Source organism: Rhinolophus sinicus, linkage group LG12 (assembly GCF_036562045.2).
Source record: "Rhinolophus sinicus isolate RSC01 linkage group LG12, ASM3656204v1, whole genome shotgun sequence".
NCBI classification, from domain to species: Eukaryota; Metazoa; Chordata; class Mammalia; order Chiroptera; family Rhinolophidae; genus Rhinolophus; species Rhinolophus sinicus.
The window spans coordinates 57,881,292-57,899,369 of NC_133761.1; the positions used below are offsets into that span (position 1 = coordinate 57,881,292).

At 39.7% G+C, this 18,078-nt stretch overlaps 1 protein-coding gene across 1 annotated transcript in view; it reads left to right on the forward strand.

Annotated features, from left to right (window-relative positions):
* The window catches only part of RAB3GAP2 (RAB3 GTPase activating non-catalytic protein subunit 2), a 61,620-nt gene that overhangs the window by 33,073 nt on the left and 10,469 nt on the right, over positions 1-18,078 (forward strand). Inside the window, exons 14-26 of the mRNA XM_019741692.2 lie at positions 1,687-1,903; positions 2,451-2,594; positions 2,828-2,910; positions 3,252-3,316; positions 3,893-3,983; positions 5,999-6,126; positions 8,438-8,651; positions 9,039-9,136; positions 12,291-12,396; positions 13,003-13,160; positions 14,356-14,584; positions 16,689-16,862; positions 16,957-17,063. Of these exons, the coding sequence (XP_019597251.2) occupies positions 1,687-1,903; positions 2,451-2,594; positions 2,828-2,910; positions 3,252-3,316; positions 3,893-3,983; positions 5,999-6,126; positions 8,438-8,651; positions 9,039-9,136; positions 12,291-12,396; positions 13,003-13,160; positions 14,356-14,584; positions 16,689-16,862; positions 16,957-17,063 (1,814 nt within the window). The remainder of the gene's footprint in view (positions 1-1,686; positions 1,904-2,450; positions 2,595-2,827; positions 2,911-3,251; positions 3,317-3,892; positions 3,984-5,998; positions 6,127-8,437; positions 8,652-9,038; positions 9,137-12,290; positions 12,397-13,002; positions 13,161-14,355; positions 14,585-16,688; positions 16,863-16,956; positions 17,064-18,078) is intronic.

An 18,078-nucleotide genomic window follows, 5' to 3' on the forward strand; every position in this document is an offset into this window, starting at 1 on the left:
GCTTCTGGTCAATAACACTATTTAGTCCTTTATGTTTATGGTTTCTTGTTTTAACATGAACTCGGGTCAGCAACACTAGATCCAGTAATCTAGTTGATTTCTCCTTTAAGTTTCGTGAGCTCATAGGGACTTTTTCCATCTCTCTTTATGTACTCCTTTCAATTCTCACCATCATTGTCATTTCCTGAACTCAGTTTCTTGCCGCTGCTACATTCATTCCATTTCAAAAGGCCACGCATGAGTCAGATGATCTCCCCAAATCTAGAATGCCAAGTCTTTCAGGTTTAAGAGCAAAACCCAGCAAAATCCGTCTTTGCTGACTTGACATGCATATCCACCTGCTTGGGCCGGTTTACTTAGCTTCTTGGGAATGGTGTCAGTTGGGAGTGCAGTTAGCTGCTAATGACAGAGCCAAGTACAGGACTGATACGAAATCACCGTGATACTCTCAGAACCCAGTCTCCTGCCATGTAGCTTCCCCACTCAAGGTTATCTCATGGTGCAAATGGCTGCTGGAGCTCCAGCCTTCTTACCTGCGTTCCAGGAAGGAAGAAGGGGAAAGGAAAAACTGCCAACTGAGTCAGTCTACTTTGAAGATATTTCCTGAAGTCCCTCCAACCTTTTGCTATAAAACATGATCCAGGACTTAGTCACATAGTTGTACCTAATTACAAGGAAGACTTGAAAACATGTAGGCACTGTGTCAAGCTGAACAAAATAACATCTCCTTGACTAAAGAAGAAGTGGAGAATGTATCGTTTGGATTTGTCTGGGACAGTGCATGTTAGCACAGACTGCTGGTTGGAAACCACAAGGATGGGGCAGTCTGGTCTGCACTTAGCAGTGTGAGGAGTCATGGTTTTGAGGATACTACATTCCTCTGGCCCACACTGAGTCTCCTCTCCCTTCTTGCCAAAGACTCTTTCAGTGCTTACCTGCCACATGTTTAAGGGTCTCTAGAAATAGGTGTTAAAGCTGCAGATACATTCTTTCTCCTTGGTGTTTATTTTCTGACATAATATCAAGGGTGTGTTCTCAGCAAGACTTTTCCAGAACCTAGAAGACTTAGGTGTACCAACCGGTCCAAATCCACTGAGGTGATCTTACTGGCGTTGTTGCTTATCTTTCGGCAGCTGGTACAGTCAGTTTTTCTCCCTGTGCTGGGAAGACAGGCATCAATTACCTGTAACGGGCTACCCTCAAATGAAGACAGTGCCAGCTTCATCTTCTCACATGCAGGCACTTCCTCCCGTCACTGCCCATGCTTTCCCTCTGTCTGCCTACCACCAATCGCAGGGAACCAATTGATCTTTTTCTTATATTTTAATTGACTTTTATTTTAAATCTAAAGGGAGAGAGTTTTTTAAAGAGGGAGGGAGGAAAACGGCATCAGGGAAGGATACTCAGGAGGCTTCTTCAATGATACCTATTTTCTTTTCAAAGAAAAAAAGTGATCTAAAATAAATGGAGCAAAATGTAAAGATATAATGAAACTTCATGATTGTTTCCGTATTCATTATAATTATTATTTTCAGCTTAAGATATTTCATAATTTAAAAAGAACATAGTTTTATAGCTTTTCTTAAATCCCTCCACCTCCCAAAAAAATACCCAGAGTGCTTCAGAAGGCTATTATTGAACTTAGATTAATTAACTAATTAGCTCCCCTTTTTCTCTGTTCCCAAGGGTATCGGGACGCACAGATTGGTTGGATCCAAATCGTGGAGGACCTCCACGAAAGAGTCCCAGAAAAGGTGGATCTTTCCCCCTTTGGAAACACTCAGGGTCCCAGTCGAGTAGCTCAGTTCCTTGTGATCTATGCACCACGGAGGGGCATTTTGGAAGTGTGGAGCACACAGCAAGGGCCTCGAGTGGGCGCTTTCAACGTGGGCAAGCACTGCAGGTAAGCCGCAGGCCCGGGCACTCCCTGGTTACGGAAAGGCAGGCTTTGCTCAAGTAAAGCTTTCATTCCATCTCCTTATTTGTGGGCAAGTTGTTTGAGACTTGAAATGCTCTTTATTATGGTTTTTCCTGCGAGTGCCTGGTGTATGATTATTTAATAACAAATCACATCAAAAAGGCCATGATATGCTACTGAATTAAAGTTAGCTTCGGTGCTGCCATTTGTCCCCACCCCTTACTTACACTGTGGAGGCTCCAAAGGAAAGATGCGTCCCGATTCCCCTGCTGATGGTCAGTGAGGGGAACTAGGCCCCTTGTTCCCTATCCCGTTCAGGATAGGCCTGTGCTCGTTCCATTTTCTGGCACATTTTAACAGGGTAACTCTGCCAGATGAGTCCTGCTTTCCCTCAGTTCGTATTTATTTGCCTAATTAAATAATTTGCTCCTGAATTGATACTAATGTTGGGGTCCCTAGCTACCATAAAAGCACCTTTTGGCGTGTCTCCTTTCTCTAATGTCTGTATTGTATTGGTATGTGATTTCCTCAGGCTTCTGTATCCCGGCTACAAAATAATGGGCTTAAATAATGTCACCAGTCAGAGTTGGCAGCCACAGACTCACCAGATCTGTCTTGTCGATCCCGTGTCTGGAAGTATGAAAACAGTGGTCGTTCCTTTCCATTTAGCACTGAGGTAAGATTTACCGTGTCTGCTCACGGTGGTCGCTCTGCTAACCTCTCCAAGTCCCTTATTTTGCTATTTGTTTTGCTTTGTTTTCTAGTTATTGTTTTTCCCCCCCCTCATTAGACTGATACCTTGAAAGTTAAATAGGAAGAATAAAAAGGACAAAATAAAAATTGGAATGTCAGAATTAGAAGGAAACAAATTTCACCCTCTGTAAGAGCGTGTTGTGTTTATTGTTTTAGTGATAAGAAGAGTGAACGAGCCAAAGACATGCACTTAGTGAAGAAATTAGCAGCCTTACTGAAAACAAAATCTCCCAATGTGGGTAGGTATCCTTTAATAAAAATAACAAAGCATATTGCTATGTCATTTTCAAATTAATAGACTATTCCAAATGGCGCAGTCAAAATACTTCAGTGCATGTGTGAGCTATGGCAGCTCCTTTCCAGAATGAGGTGAGGTGCAAATAATCACGAGTACTTTTAAATGGAATTGCTCTGTCGCATTGAAGCATGCCACCTAGAGGTAATTAACAGTTGTTACAATAATGTGAGAGAACCCAGAAATCTTTTAAACTGATAGTACAAAAAGATGCATTTTTCCTTCAGAATAAAGTTTTGCTCTAATAAAAGTGAAAAATTTGCTTTGGTTCATTTCTCTTTCTAGATTCGGTTGAAACAGAAATAAAGGAATTAATTCTCGATATTAAGTACCCTGCAACCAAAAAACAAGTAAGTGTATATAAGTGTATATAAACAAGTAAGTGTATTTCCTGCTGAGTAGCTATTACATATCCCTCTTAAGAAAAATCTTTATTTTTCTCATTTCCCTGCAAACATGACAGACTCATTTCTTCTTTTCATGTTTTTATTCATGTTCATCCTTTTTTATATTCCCATGTAGAAGTTCCCGTTGTTGGTTTTTTCCTTTCTTTTTAAAAATAAGATACTGTCACCATAGACCCAAGTGTGTGTGTTTTATACACACACATCCATCCATAACATATATTCAGATTAAAGAATAGTATTATGTAAGATGAACACATGTGGATAACTACCCTTGCCTTCTGGTGGTTTCTTCCTGTCTGGACTTTTTGTCATTAACACCATATTTGGCATGAAATGAAATTGATTACATTTACTTGTCATGCAAGTACAATTCTCAGGTACGCATACTAACACATCTTGAAAATGGAGCTTCCCTCTGAAACGTAGGGTAGTGAAAGTGTAGGCATTAATGTCAAATTTCAAAAACAGAATCATTGCCTTCTAATTACTAGAATTGCTGAATCAATATCTTTCTTCCAGGCTTTGGAAAGCATTTTGGCAAGTGAACGTTTACCATTTTCCTGCCTCAGAAACATCACTCAGACTCTCATGGACACTTTAAAAAATCAAGGTAATAGGTTTGTGCTGAGAGGAGGCTGTACTCTCCCTTCAGATTTTATAACTCCTGATTGTAGAAAGCTATTCACTGCGTATGCTACATCATGCTACGTTAATGTGAAAACAACGTGTAAGGTAAGGTAAAAGGGAACTCATTTCATACCTTTAGTGTTTGGGATTTTTTTACTCCCTGTTCATTGTATACAGTTGATTTTTACCTGAGCTTTCTCTGACTATATAATATTTCTTACTGTCAGTATTTTTCTTTTGCATCCCTCTACTGTGAGGAAAGCTACCGGTATAGATAGAATTGTGAGAAGTGATTATTCTAACACAGTTGGAGAACATTTGAAAGCCATTGGCATTAGGGGAAGTCAGTTGGTGGTACGCAGAAACAACCAGGTTTTCTTGCTGTGTTGTGTTTTATTCATGGGAGGAGAGATTTTTGTACATGCGACATTCTGTAAGTCATGATGTTTTGACCAAGATCATTATAAAAATATTGATCTGTGATTTCTGACTTGTGATTTGATTAATGTTTATGTATGGAGTCCACGTCTTCTCACCCATTCCCTCATAAGCAGAGTTAGGACTTCCAGAATCACAGACTGCGATTACATTATTGGTTCTGAATTTTCTGGTTGTTTTTTACTGTTCAGAATTTATTCATCTGAAAAGAATTACATCTGTAACTGTGGGGTTGTAACTCCATACTCTGTCCAGCTGAGCCAGCAAAATTCCATCTATTCTGACTTCCTAACATTAGTTAAATTGTAGTGTATAGGGTACCGACTTCCTTTTTTTTGCTTGTCATGTTACTTATATAAAGCCAGCTGTATACTAATTATATTTAAGCCAACTTACAGTGGCTTAATTAACAAATCACAGGATGCCCTTTCAAGACTTTCAGCATCCTAATTTTGAGAGTCTTTTTTCAACACATGTTAAGCTGACTTTTGGTAAACAGTGAACTCCTTTAGTGCAGAGAACTTGTGAGAAATACCCCTTTTAAAAAGTATGAGTGGTGGGAGCAAAAGGCAGATTTTTGATCCTTTGGCTCAGCCAACGCCAAATAAAAACCAACAAAGACACATCAAGAAAATAAAAAGTATGGTACACATATAAAGCCCCCCCCACACACACACCCTACAAAGCTTTAACAAAATATCAACATTTATTAAATCAAAAATTATCTTGCACTGGGCTGGGAGTAAACCAAACACCACTGTTGGAGTTCTGTAAAATCATCACTAGTTACTCTACTCATAAATGAGAGTCCTAAAAATGTCCAGTGTTTAGTATGCTAAGCTTTATTATGGCTATAACAACTTAGACAATATTCCAGGTTACTGTATCCTAAATAAGAGTTCTTAGGGGTTTTCCGTGTCTGCCTTTTAAAAGAGTATTTGTTTTATATTAGATATAAATATTTAAATTATCATACAGGCATGTATCACATAGAGAGTATTTTTCCAGCATTTATCTTGAAAAAAACCTTATTGATAGGATATTAAGTGGAATTCTACTTTTGGTCTCTTTGCCACCCTTTTTTGAGGATCCATCTGTCACAATCCACTGTTTTGGGTTGAATTATAATATCTGAGCACCGTTCTAATAAGAAGAGCCAGGGAGCTTTCTTTATATTTTGTCTTCAGTGTGTGAGCCTGGCAGGCGGCATATGAGTTATGGGGTGAGGGAGAACGTTTTCAAAGCTGTTTCCAGACCATTTATTTACATTTGAGTATTAGACTAAGATATTTGTCCTTTCTTTTTTCTTCTTCATTTTTTCCTTTTTTTTTTGTTTGACCCCTATTCTTAAAGCAGCTTATTTCATTTAAAAAGTTAGATATTTTGCCATGATAGAAAAATCCTTTGCCTTATTCATCTGCTGTAACGTAAGCATCCCAATGTTCAATAAAATAGAGCATCAGGGGATTATGTAATATTAAGAGGTTTAATGAAAGAAAAGTCTTTCTATGAGTCTGTTAAATATATCTCTTTAATGTGTTTTTTCCTTCTGCCTTTTAGAACTTGAGTCTGTTGACGAAGGACTGCTACAGTTTTGTGCCAATAAATTGAAATTACTCCATCTTTATGAATCTGCCAGTCAGTTAAATTCCCTTGATTTTCAGTTAGACACACCTTTCTCTGATAATGTGAGTCATCCTTTTATACAAAATAATCGCTCTGTTTATGTTTAATTTTTTAAATTGGTGGTAAAGAGTAGAAAATCAAGAATTTTTATGAACTGCGAAGGTGTATTTTCTTTACAAGATTTCCTGTTGGCTCCTTCTGCCTTGCAGCTAAATTTATATTATTTATGCTAGAATATTAAATTTTATGTTAATCCACTGAGACCACCCTTGAAGCATTTGGTTTTGCTCAGTTTGTTTTTTGAGGTTGCTTCTTACAATACACTTCTGGACAAGGTTTGGCAATTAAAATATATTCAGTTTACTGAAGTTGCAAAACTAATTTTTTTTTTTAAGGAAAACAAAAATGATTCTGCTAAGCAGAAGAGACTTTCTGTGTTGTTAGCAAACTCATACAGCTTGCTCTTTGTATACTACATAATGAAATACTTTTAAAAAATATTCTATCTTACAGCAGAGTGTTTGAAATAATTATAGTAAATGTTCTATGCTTTGGTTCTATAAAACATAAGAAAGCGACAGCAGCTTGTAATCTTTATTATAGTGCAATATTGTTCATTTCTGAGGACTGTATATAAAATTTTTACTTTCCATATAGAGAAATTAAGTTTCTTTAATAGGGAATAGAGAGAAATCTTTTCTCTCTATTCCCTCAGATTACTGTGTGACCTTGGTTGTTTGTCTGGCATCAAAGCCTCAAGTCTTTTATTTACCTAAAGGAGAGTTATTATCAAAGTGATTTTAGTGGTCTGTCAAGTGTATCTGAAAATAATCTCGTGTATCTGAAAGTTAGTGAAAGCCTTTTGTTTTAAATATACATGAATTACAAAATTTTAAACAAAAATTGGAGGTCATTTTCTCTCTGTAATGGAAACAAGCCACACATTCTAGCATCTTTTTTTTATATTTGGGATTATAGATGGATTTTATAAAGCATTTTAACAATAATCTGTTCACAGTAATATTCTGTGATTGCCATTATAAATGATAATGCTGTTTTTCCAGCATCTTTCGTTTTTCTGTCTACTTCACCAACAGAGTAAAATCATAACAAGCAACAGGAAGTTTCAAGTTGATTAAGTTATGTCGACAGGATTGCCTACACATTTCTTAGATTCTTCAATGCCTACTTTTTCCATAAGGTCCCAACTGTGTCTCAACCCATCAAAGAAAGTTAAATGTGTGGCGTAATAGTGCCATAGAGAATTACTTTTACTTGATAGCCCTAATGTAGTGTGCAAAGGATAAAAGAATTACAAAATTTTAAAAATCACTTGGCAGGTTTTTTTATTTTATTATTTTTTATCTTAAAAGCACTTTTTAAGAATTAAAACCATATTTTGCTGTCGACTTGTTTAGATCCTTCAAAAAGCTTCTAGGCTGAATGGCTAATTTTGTACACACAAAAATAAAATTCAAATCTGAAGTAATCCGTTTTTGCTGTCTCTGGGACACGGTTCATGTAAGTGCCTGTGTAAATTCACTATAGGATTGAACTACTGGTATGTGTTCAGTAGCATTTCACAGTTTACTACTTTTTAAAAACAGCAGTCTTAAGGAAATAAACCAAACTCTTGTTTAAAAATGCAGCTCTAATCATGTAGCATGGGGAAAGGAAATTTTGAGTGCTATGGCAAACTTAGGGTCTTTTAAGTGAGAGAGAGAGTGTGTGTGTGTGTGTGTGTGTGTGTGTGTACTTGTCTCTGAACTAATAGTAGTATCAGGAGATGTTTCTGCACATACGGCATGTAAAAATAGTTTGAAAGGCTGGCAGGTTGTATCTGTGACTTTTCAATCTCTAGCCCCAAAAGCCACATAGAGGATTTATATGGAGATATAGTGAGGCTGGTTTTTCCAGTGTTTTCTTTTATAGTGTTTATGCTGCTTAATAAGTAAGGATTCAATTTCTTATTGAATAGTTCTTTAATTTCCTTAGGATCACAAGAGTAGCAGTTGACACCGTTACATTTTTTTCTAACTGCATACTAACACACATTTATTAAAATTCATACATTTTATAAGTGTATAATATCAAGAAACTTTCTAAAAATGGTACTTTTAGTAATACGTAGTGTTTCTAGTGTTTCTAGATTAGCTTATTTAAATAACCTTCTAATGATGAATGTAACAGTCAAGTTTTAAGTAGAGTAATTTGAGAGGAAGGTTTTAAGCAGAGTACGTTACAGCTATCACATTAATTAAAAAGTCATCTTTTGCTTATCACCTTGCATTTCATTTCAGATGATGGGGTTGACACATATGGCAGACTCATAGAAATACAGTCTATTCAGAACTTTTTCCCCCTATTTTTAAGGACTTGGCTGTGTTACTGAGGCTTGATGAGAAAGAACTGCTTAAGCTCCAGGCATTATTAGAGAAGTATAAACAAGAGAACACCAGGACTGCTGTCCGATTTTCTGATGATAAGGATGGGGTGTTGCCTGTAAAAACATTCCTGGAATATTTAGAATGTGAGAAAGATGCGATCAACATAAAGAAGATAAGTGAAGACGAGTATGTGGCTTTAGGTAGGTAGAATAATAAAGTGCTCGTGAAATCCTTCCTCTTCTAGAAGAAAGCCTGAGAGGCCCACACCGCATCCCAAAGATACTGTAGGTTTGTATTGAAATTAAATCAACCAAAGAACTAATGTATATTTTTCTATCAACGAAAGAGAAAGATACGGTGGATATGGATGTACTATGTCATAAAAGTTGTGTCAATAAGGATACTTCAAAGATGGTGTTAGACACGTAATGATGTGTCTTCATTCATAAATCAAGCAAATTGAACCATTAATTTCTCTCCTTTCGTATTCTTTTGTTCCTCTGGGGGTCTAGATTGCAATTTAGGAAGATTGTTAGTCCATACGGTAAGTGGTCATTGGTTAATGCATTTTGTTTTTGTTTCACTAGGCAGTTTCTTTTTTTGGAAGTGTTTGCATGGAGAAAGCTCCACGGAGGACATGTGTCATACTTTGGAGTCAGCTGGACTTAGCCCTCAGCTATTGTTGGTAAGGTTTCTTATTGCTGGATGCTGTTCTTCCTTGAACATTACCCGGAAGTGTCAGTCTTTTTTTTTCTGTCTTTTTTAACCATTGTCTGAAGCATATTATGAGACGTACATGAAAACTGTCTAAAATGATCAAAGAAATTTATAATCATATTTCAATGAAGAATATTATTTTATTTTTCTCATTCCCTGTAAATGATGACAAGTATATTCCATGGTTGGCCTAAAATAAATTTAGACTCTGACATGCATGCATGTGTTTACAGTGGACTGTGATCACCGGTAAAAATGATCATATTAGAATGATAAAAGATCTTAGAGAACAAAACTAACTTCCCTTAAAGCAATACAGAATTATCAAACATTCCCAAGCTTTGAATACGTATATGTTAGGATTTAATCTCTGTGCTATAAGAAATGCAGGTGAAAGAAACCCCATGGAAAAATTACAGCACTAAATTTTTGCCCTTCCTGCAAAGACTGAGGGACGTTACCCATCAGCAGTTCTCCCCTTACAACGCAACAAATGCACACATACACATAAGTACTCTTCCACACAATTAATAGTTATAAATGGGAAGGGGAGAGGGAACTTCTCTAAAAAAAAAGACAAAGCCCAGGAATTTAAGTAATTGAATGTACAGTAAGACAAGCTTTTAAGAAAGCCTGCTTGGTCACTGTGGTCACGTTGATCAGAGGAGATGGCAGCCAGTGTCAGGTCCTTGCTAAGCCATGTGGCCTCGGGAAGATAAAGTGCAGGGATTTTGTGTCCTGTGCAGAGACACACATCCTGCTTATGTCTTGCTCGTTCCCAAAGCAGTTGGTGCCAGTGCCACAATAGAGACTGGCGATGTTTTTCTGAATTCTTCAATTTCAAATCGTTTTTAGAGATAGTAGATAAAATATCAGACTTTTACATATAAAAACCATGAGTAAAAAGTGATGTGTTTCAGCACAATACATTATTAGTGTTATGAAGACAATCTATTTGAAATGGTACTCTTGCTATTGTTTCCTGATTATTATCTGAAAATTGTCAATGGTAATTTTATCAGAATTATGTTCATGAAGAAACTTGGTACTTATAGTCTAGGTTGTGTAAGTTTTTAAATTTACAAAGTTTTTGAATGTACTATATCCAGGGATTTTTCTTTCAAAGTTACATTTGATTTAGTCACTGTTTTGCTACATTAGTGTAATACAGATGACAGCTGATAGTTTTTCACAACGTTTAAAACTTTAGAATTATCCGCAGTGGGATTTCATCAAGTTTTAGATTCTGTAAAACAAACTAGTTTTCAGGAAAGACTAGAAAATAAGGCTCATCCAAAATACTGACAAAACAGGTTTCTTTTAAGTAGAGATAAGCAAGGCTAAGGGACGCCTTCCCCATGTTCTTATCTGCCAGCATGTCCACTGAGTGAAGGATTTTTAAAGCATTGGGGATTTCAATATCATAGAAGGATACTTTGCAGAAGGAAAAGTCATTAGGTATTAGAAGCATCTACCAGGGACTCATAGGATTTTCTCTTTCATTCTTACGTACAGGTTTTAACAAGTAGTGGGTACTGCTTGACTGAGCACAGAGGAATTAACTAAATTTCCTCTCAAGGTTCCTATTTTTCAAAGTCTGTTATTGAAATATCATCTGGTAATATGTCAATATGTGACACCTATATGTGAAATAACATATTCACATTTATATATGAATCTATAATACGAAAATTCACATGAATAATGTAATGTGACATTCCTTGCTGTGAGGTTTTGAAAGGATATCTTATTTTGTATGTACTAGTTATGGAAATAGTTACCTTCTAAATGTATATACCGTCTTTTCCTTTTGTGTATGTCCATTATGTTTCCATGTGGTAGCTTAATTTATCTCTGTATTCTCTTCTTTGATTATTTTTCTTCTCTCACCTTAATTTTCCCTGAAGTTTAAAAAAAATCTTTCTATTTGTCTGTATGGTGATTCCAAAATTCTATCATTGTGTTCTGCTGGCCCTTGTGACATCCTCTGTTTCACACTGACCTTCCGCATACAAACAAAAGCTTAACTGATTGGAATTTTTAAAGTTTAAGAAAAGAAAAACAACAAGAAAGGCACACAGTCGGCTATAGGCAAAGATTATCTAGTTGGGTGAGAGCTAGAGGAGGACTGACCTAGGAACAGACAGGGGAAGTTAAGCAGAGGACAGGTGTTTTGGTTTGTTTCAGCATTTGCTCAGGGTGGTGGTTGGTTGGGGGAGGGGCTAGCTGGAGGAAAAAGTAGAAGAGTTCGTAGTGTGAACAGAGATCTAAGACATGGCATTTAATTGGTCTCAATGTAATTTAGTCTAAAATAACCCTTGAGGTGGCCAGTCTTTATGAGCACTTTGTGATGTGATGTGACACGATGCCGTTCAGCTTTTCATTATCCCCGAATTATCTGTGTACAAATTTTATAAATCTAACAATGTTTCCAATGTGAGTAGATACACTGGCTCTTATGCATCTTAAAAGTCACTTACATTGATTGAAGTGTTTCTGTTTAAAATCTGTTTCTCGTGACTGGTGAGCGATTTACATTTGGAGTTTGATAGTTTTACCTGCCTGCTCCCCACTGCCAAGCCCACTGCCTTTGTACGGCCAAGACCGCGCCAGCCGGGTCCACACCTCTGCCCCCCACCTGAAACCTGTAGCGGAGCAGTGTCCCTTGGGATACAGCAGGTCGAGTACTGTCGTTCGTTCCACGTCATTTCATTACAACGTTGATGAGATGCTCTAGGAATCTAACTCTTGTTTACAGTTAGTCTGTTGTAAAATTGGTTTTGTTACATGTCATTTTGCTTAAAGTCACAAAATCTCTTGATGGTGTTAAGTGAGGACTTACTGTAATATGCTCCTTCATGGAGGCTCCAAGGGGAAGGCAGTGCTTAAACCAAAGAGATGCAGATGCTGGAGTTTAGATCTCTGACAGATGATAAAGAATTTCTTAGGGAGACAAGAGACCTTTGCTGCCCCTCATGTCACAAGCTGTCACAACCAACCGTTTCTTCCCCAGCCCCAAAGACCGAATCACTCACACACACGTGTGCTATCTAGAAAAGTGTAAGATTTTGTTGATGTTACATATTTTTTTAGACTGAAAAAAGATTTAAATTTGATTACAGTCTCTACTCCTGAGTGTTTGGCTTTCTAAGGAAAAGGATATTCTGGATAAACCACGGACTATCTGCTGTCTTCATACGATGCTGTCCCTCCTGAGCAGGATGAAAGGTAAAAGCGGGGACACTGGGGTTCAGCCTGCTCGGTCGGAAACGAGGCCGATGCCCTCGGAGGCAGAGTGTAGTGCTTGAAATGCCCCAGAAACAGGGAGAAAAGATAAAAGGAGACTGCAGTACTTACACACCATATTTCACTATAGAGATTCTTTTGTGTATAAAGAGAAAGCTCTTGATGCATTTGAAGTGTGCTTTATGAAAATTAAATTTATATTTCGTGTAATCACCAAAAATAATGTGGTATGAACAATGTATTTTCCTAATTCAGTGAAGTAGTTGGGTCAAATGGTTTTTGGTGGAGTTCATAGTTTCCTTAACTATTTTCGGTGTGATTAAAACAATAACCTATAAAACGTTCACTAGTACTTTTCAGCAATGATGAAAGTACAAACGCTAGTCAGAGGCAGATGGCTAACAGCATGAGCAGATGGAACATACGTGCGCTGAATAAAGGACTATAGGTTAATTTTTCTGGTTCGTTCAGGAAGATAACAGGCTCTTCGCTGGGGAATTTAGTTTTAACACAGTGTTTAATGTGAAATTTTGGACCCCCCCAAAAAAACTGAGAAACTGAAAGTATCTTTTTGAACTTTGCCTGCAGTGGCCATCGATGACACCTGGGACTCCCAGTCTGTGTCCCCTTGGTGGCAGCAGATGCGCTCGGCCTGCATTCAGTCTGAGAACAATGGGGCTGCTTTGTTGTGTGCACACGTGGGGCACTCTGTCGCTGTGCAGATCTCGAGCAGCGTGACGGAGAAGGTAATGGCAGAGGTGGGGCTTCGGCCGTCACCTGTCCAGCCTGCTGAGGGGCCGCCCTGCCCTTTCTGGGGCCGCATTGTCTTTCTTCTGTGTTGTGGAACATGGAGACTCTGAAATGTGTGTCCAGTGGGTTCTTAGGTCTTTATAGGGTAAGAAGGGGGCTGAAGGGCGCTGCCCTTCATTTGTTTTATGCGGACGACATGCATCCTTGAACTTAGCAATCGCTGCATGGCACAGGGAGGAAAAGTACTGAAGTTGAGACCTGGCTCCCCGCCAATGGCTGGTGCTTGGTGCTGAGTCCCTTAAAAAAGGAGTCTCCTGGCTTCAGTTTCCTCATCTGAAAGAGGTCAAGGTTAGATTGCATTATTTCTCACATTTGTTCTAACTCCTAAGTTCAACGATTGCATTCAGAGCCCCTTTTTATAAACATAGGCTGTTTGGGCCCTGTAATGTTGAATGATGGATGACTTGTGAGTTTCCTATGGGCCCTGTGCTTTGTGGTATTTCCTCATCTCTTGGAGACTGACATTTATTTAAAAAACAAAAGTAAAAGAACACTGTCATCCCTTAATAATAATATTAGGTTGGTGCAAAAGTTATTGCAATTTAAAAGGTTAAAAATAATTGCAAAAACCACAATTACTTTTGCACCACCTAATATCTCATGGCCGATTGAATAATTTTTTTCCGAGGGGGACGTTGCATTAAACTGGGTGAGACACTTACCGTAGGTCTGAAGAGAGTCACTTAGCATTGTCAGTCTCATAGTTTATAGGCTAAATGTACTATTGCCGGTTTAAGATGTTTATAATAATGGAGAGAGAAATTGAGACCCTCTTTTTTTTTTAATGTTGGCGAGTGTATGCTAAAGAGAGATCATTACCCTGACACGAATAGAAAGAGCTGTGGCCTGAGAACTTTGTGAGGTGTCATTGGTTGAATCAGGGTGTGGGGTGGGGGGAACGTCACTGCAGGTCTCTGTAAATGTCCAGAATCCATCACCATTGCCCTGAGTCTCCAAGTCCACACCTGACCCTCATGTTTCCTCCAGTCAAGCAGTGATATCTGTCAGCAGCATCCGTGTGTCGCTGTGTCGTGTACCCCGACGACCCAGCAGCCTTCAGGTTCCAGGCTCATTCAAGTCGCTGGTGCTTCGGAATCTTGGCTGGAGTGTCACCCGCGCTTTTCCTTTTAGGTTTCCCACACAGTTGCGGGTGCTGACTCGGAGGCCCTCACTGATTCCTGGGAGGCCCTTTCTCTGGACACGGAGTACTGGAAGCTCCTGCTGAAGCAGCTGGAAGACTGCCTCCTACTGCAGACCCTGCTGCACAGCAGGGTGAACGCTCGGCCCTCCCCAGTGTCGTCACTGCAGTCGGAGCCACTCCCGCGGCTTTCTGTGAGAAAGCTGTTAGAAGGAGGAAAAGGTACCCTCAAGTCTGTTCGAGCATTTGTGTCTGTGTATCCGTATGTTTCATGATAACGGGCGTTTTGGGCATTGGGTTTTGTTTAGAGCAATGGCTGAAAGAATAAGGAAAGAGAAGTACACTCCATTGTTAAAAACACATAAATAACCCACCACATCTTGTTCTCAGTTCATCTTCTCAATGTCTGAACCTGTCAGTTCACGGCTCAGGGACCCCCAGGTGTCCCGCCCCCCACCCCCATCCCCGCCAGCCAGCCTTACAACACAAGCAGAGGATCCCAGAGAATGCTCGGAGCACCTCACGAGCCCTCCCTTTGCCAAGTTCATGTCTGTGTGAGGCCAGCTCTTCCCCATGCACTTCACCCAACGCAGCCAACCGACCACAGTGGGTGGAACACAGAAGTGGTCGGAGACTCCAGATACAAGCCAGACCTGAGAGGGACTTGGGAAGTGGGTGCCGTACTTCTCACTAAATATCTGGTTTGGCTTTCGGAAATACAGTTATTGTCATAGGATGTGTGATGGGTTTATTGTTTTTCTTTTAAAATGAACTAATACAAATATTTTTACATTTCTAATACCATAACTATTCATAAACGTAACCCACAAGCTAAAATTCTTTGGGGTTGTCCATTTTTAAGAGTTTAAGGGACTAAGACTGAGAGTAGAGAGTTCAAAAACTGCTGGAACAAAGTGTGAATTCTGAAGCTTGCGCTCCAAGAACTTTTGACTTTGACCCCAACCCATTTTTCCATCTCTTGCTTGCTTGTCGCTTGCTTGTCGCTTGCTTGTCACTAGTTCAGATGAAGCATCTGTGGGATTCACCATCTCTGGGTCTGAGCCTTTGCTTATCTCTCACCCTACCTCTCCCACGCATGGATTCTTACTCATCTTTCAAGGCCCAGCTCAAATGTACCTTCTCCCTGAAATCTCCCATGAGTCACTAACTGCAGATTTTCTCTTCCTCCTCCTCATTTCCACGGAGCATGACACCTCTTTTCCGATGCATCACTTTCTGCCGTCCTGGAGTCATTGGGTTCCGGTGCCTATGTCTTGCAGGACCATAAGCATCTTCCTTTTGGAATTATCTTGCCACGCTCCCTCTCACCAGCAGCTCTGTCAGGCTTTGAAACTGGAATGCTGTATTTCTGGGTTTATAAACACCTGGGTATTTATAGATTTTTAAAATTTAGTTAACTTGTCCTCTCATTCTTTATAAGTCCTGTGAAAGTTTTTCATTGTAAACTCACTGGTGCCACCTGGTGAAAGTGTGGGAATATTAACTAACACTCTATAATCGGGCTTGATTCTGGAAAGAGAATTATCAAATGATCTGAAAACCAAGCATGAGACATTGAATCCCCCAGCACACTGCTCTTGTTTATTCTCACTGATAATTGTGATTTTTACTGGGAGGCATTCTTTTTGTGGAAAGGTTCCTATTTGAATCAAAATAGGAGGAAAGACGGAGAGAAGGAATTTTGGTAAATTAACGAAGAAGGTATAAATGTGTTGCAACTATATCATAAACAGGACTCTTCACCTTGAATGATTTCCCGTTTGCATTTATAATTTGTTGGACTGTATTGATGATGGCAGCATGGCATAGCATCGTGTTGTTGATTAAATGCGGCTAAATTTTGCCCAGAAATATTCCATGTAGGCAAGTTAGTTGACTCTTAAAAGTAATGTGTTGCCCTAAGAAGCCTAGGCAAGGGTCCTGCTGATCAGTCAGTTTTCACTTATATGAAAGTGTCGTGAAGATGTATTCATCCCTTTGTCTATTTGGCTGGTAAAGAATATTGTGAATTTGTGAACATAGAAGGTATGTGGTACACAAACATACATACGCACATGAACTTATGTCTCATATTTTACGAGAGTATAAATGTGCCCTTAGATACCAAGGAACCCACTTGCCCTCACACACAAGCCGAGTGGTAGGTCCGCACACTGCTGTGATCTCATGGCTTTAGGGGTCGCTTTCATGCTCTAAATGGAATGTAACCCCTAGATCTCTTCATAGGAAATGCAGATCATGCCCTGTATGGGCTCCCTTCAGCAAACTGCAAATTTTCCTTTCCTTTCTTGTCTCCAAACTACAGGTGGCATTGCAGACAGTGTGGCCAAGTGGATATTTAAACAGGACCTCAGCCCTGAAGTGTTATGCCTGGCTAATAAGGAAAGAGATGCAGAAAACCCAGACGAGCCCAAAGAAGGTATTCCCAGAGGTTCAACTGAGGTGTCGGAGGTAGAGATGGACTTAGGAGTCATACCAGGTAATAAAGATGGAGAAATGTGAAATCCAGAGTGGCGATGTGGCTGAGTTTGCAGGAGGGCAGGAATAAGGTCTCCGTGTCGTCTGACTTGCAGACTTGCTGTGCTTGGCCTATCAGCAGTTTCCTTGCAGCCTGGAGCTGGACGTGCTGCACGCACACTGCTGCTGGGAGTATGTCGTTCAGTGGAATAAAGACCCAGAGGTAAGACTCGCGTCACCGCTTCTGTGTTCATTCCGTTTTCGTGCTTACGCTCTACGTGTGTGGGGCCATTTAATTGGGTGACTTATTATAAACACTGGGTATCTCCCCTTTGGGGTATCTCTGTACCAGGAGCCATGCTAGGCCTTTTTCATCCATTCTCTTGGATAATCCTCACAGTAAATCTGTGGGATACAGGTGCTGCTGTCATCCTAGAGGAGACAGCTGGGGCTCAGGGAAGTGAAGTTCTTGCCTAAGGACACACCGCTAAGTTAGTGCCAGGATTTCAGCCTAGATTTCTCTAAGGCCAGTGAGATGTTTTACCTACACGCCTGGTTAGGTTGTGATGCACATATTTTGTATTTCCTTTTGAATCCTGCATGAGGTCGCACCCACCTGATAGAATGTTCTCGGTATTATAGTCTTCATGGTGAAAACCAGAGTAACGAGCCTGAGGCCAGCCTAGTGTCTGATTGTTCAGGTATGACTGTATTTGTTCATCACTTCTCTTCCGTTGGTCTCAGGAGAAAAATCAAGAAGGCCATATTGTGTGCAGGGCTGACTGGTCCAGGCTCTCAGCTCTGCTTGTGCCCCATTTGCTCCCACTTCTGGGGACCAGCCTCTCTCCCAGGACATTCAGTCTGGAGGCGGCCCCAGGCTGGAGGCAGCAGACCTGGATTTAATGCATTTCTCACCAGGGTCTGGGTTTGGACCAGTCACTGAATCTCAGCCTTGTTTTCTCCTTCTATCCTTTTTCTAAGGATTGGCACCAGGAGAAAGCGAGGTATAAAAACACACACGCATGCTCACCTCGGTCAGCACAGCCCTCACGAGGCCCCCTAGTCAGTGCTCTGGTACTCTCCTTCTCAAATCAGAATTCTTTCCTTCATCGTCCTTGTATCTGGTTGCACTGCTGAAGAAAAATCTCACTGATGAGCTAATCACGCTAACGTATTAATGGTGACAAAAAAGTCTTTAATCTATAATCACTTACTTATTAAAGGAAAACATTTAAAAA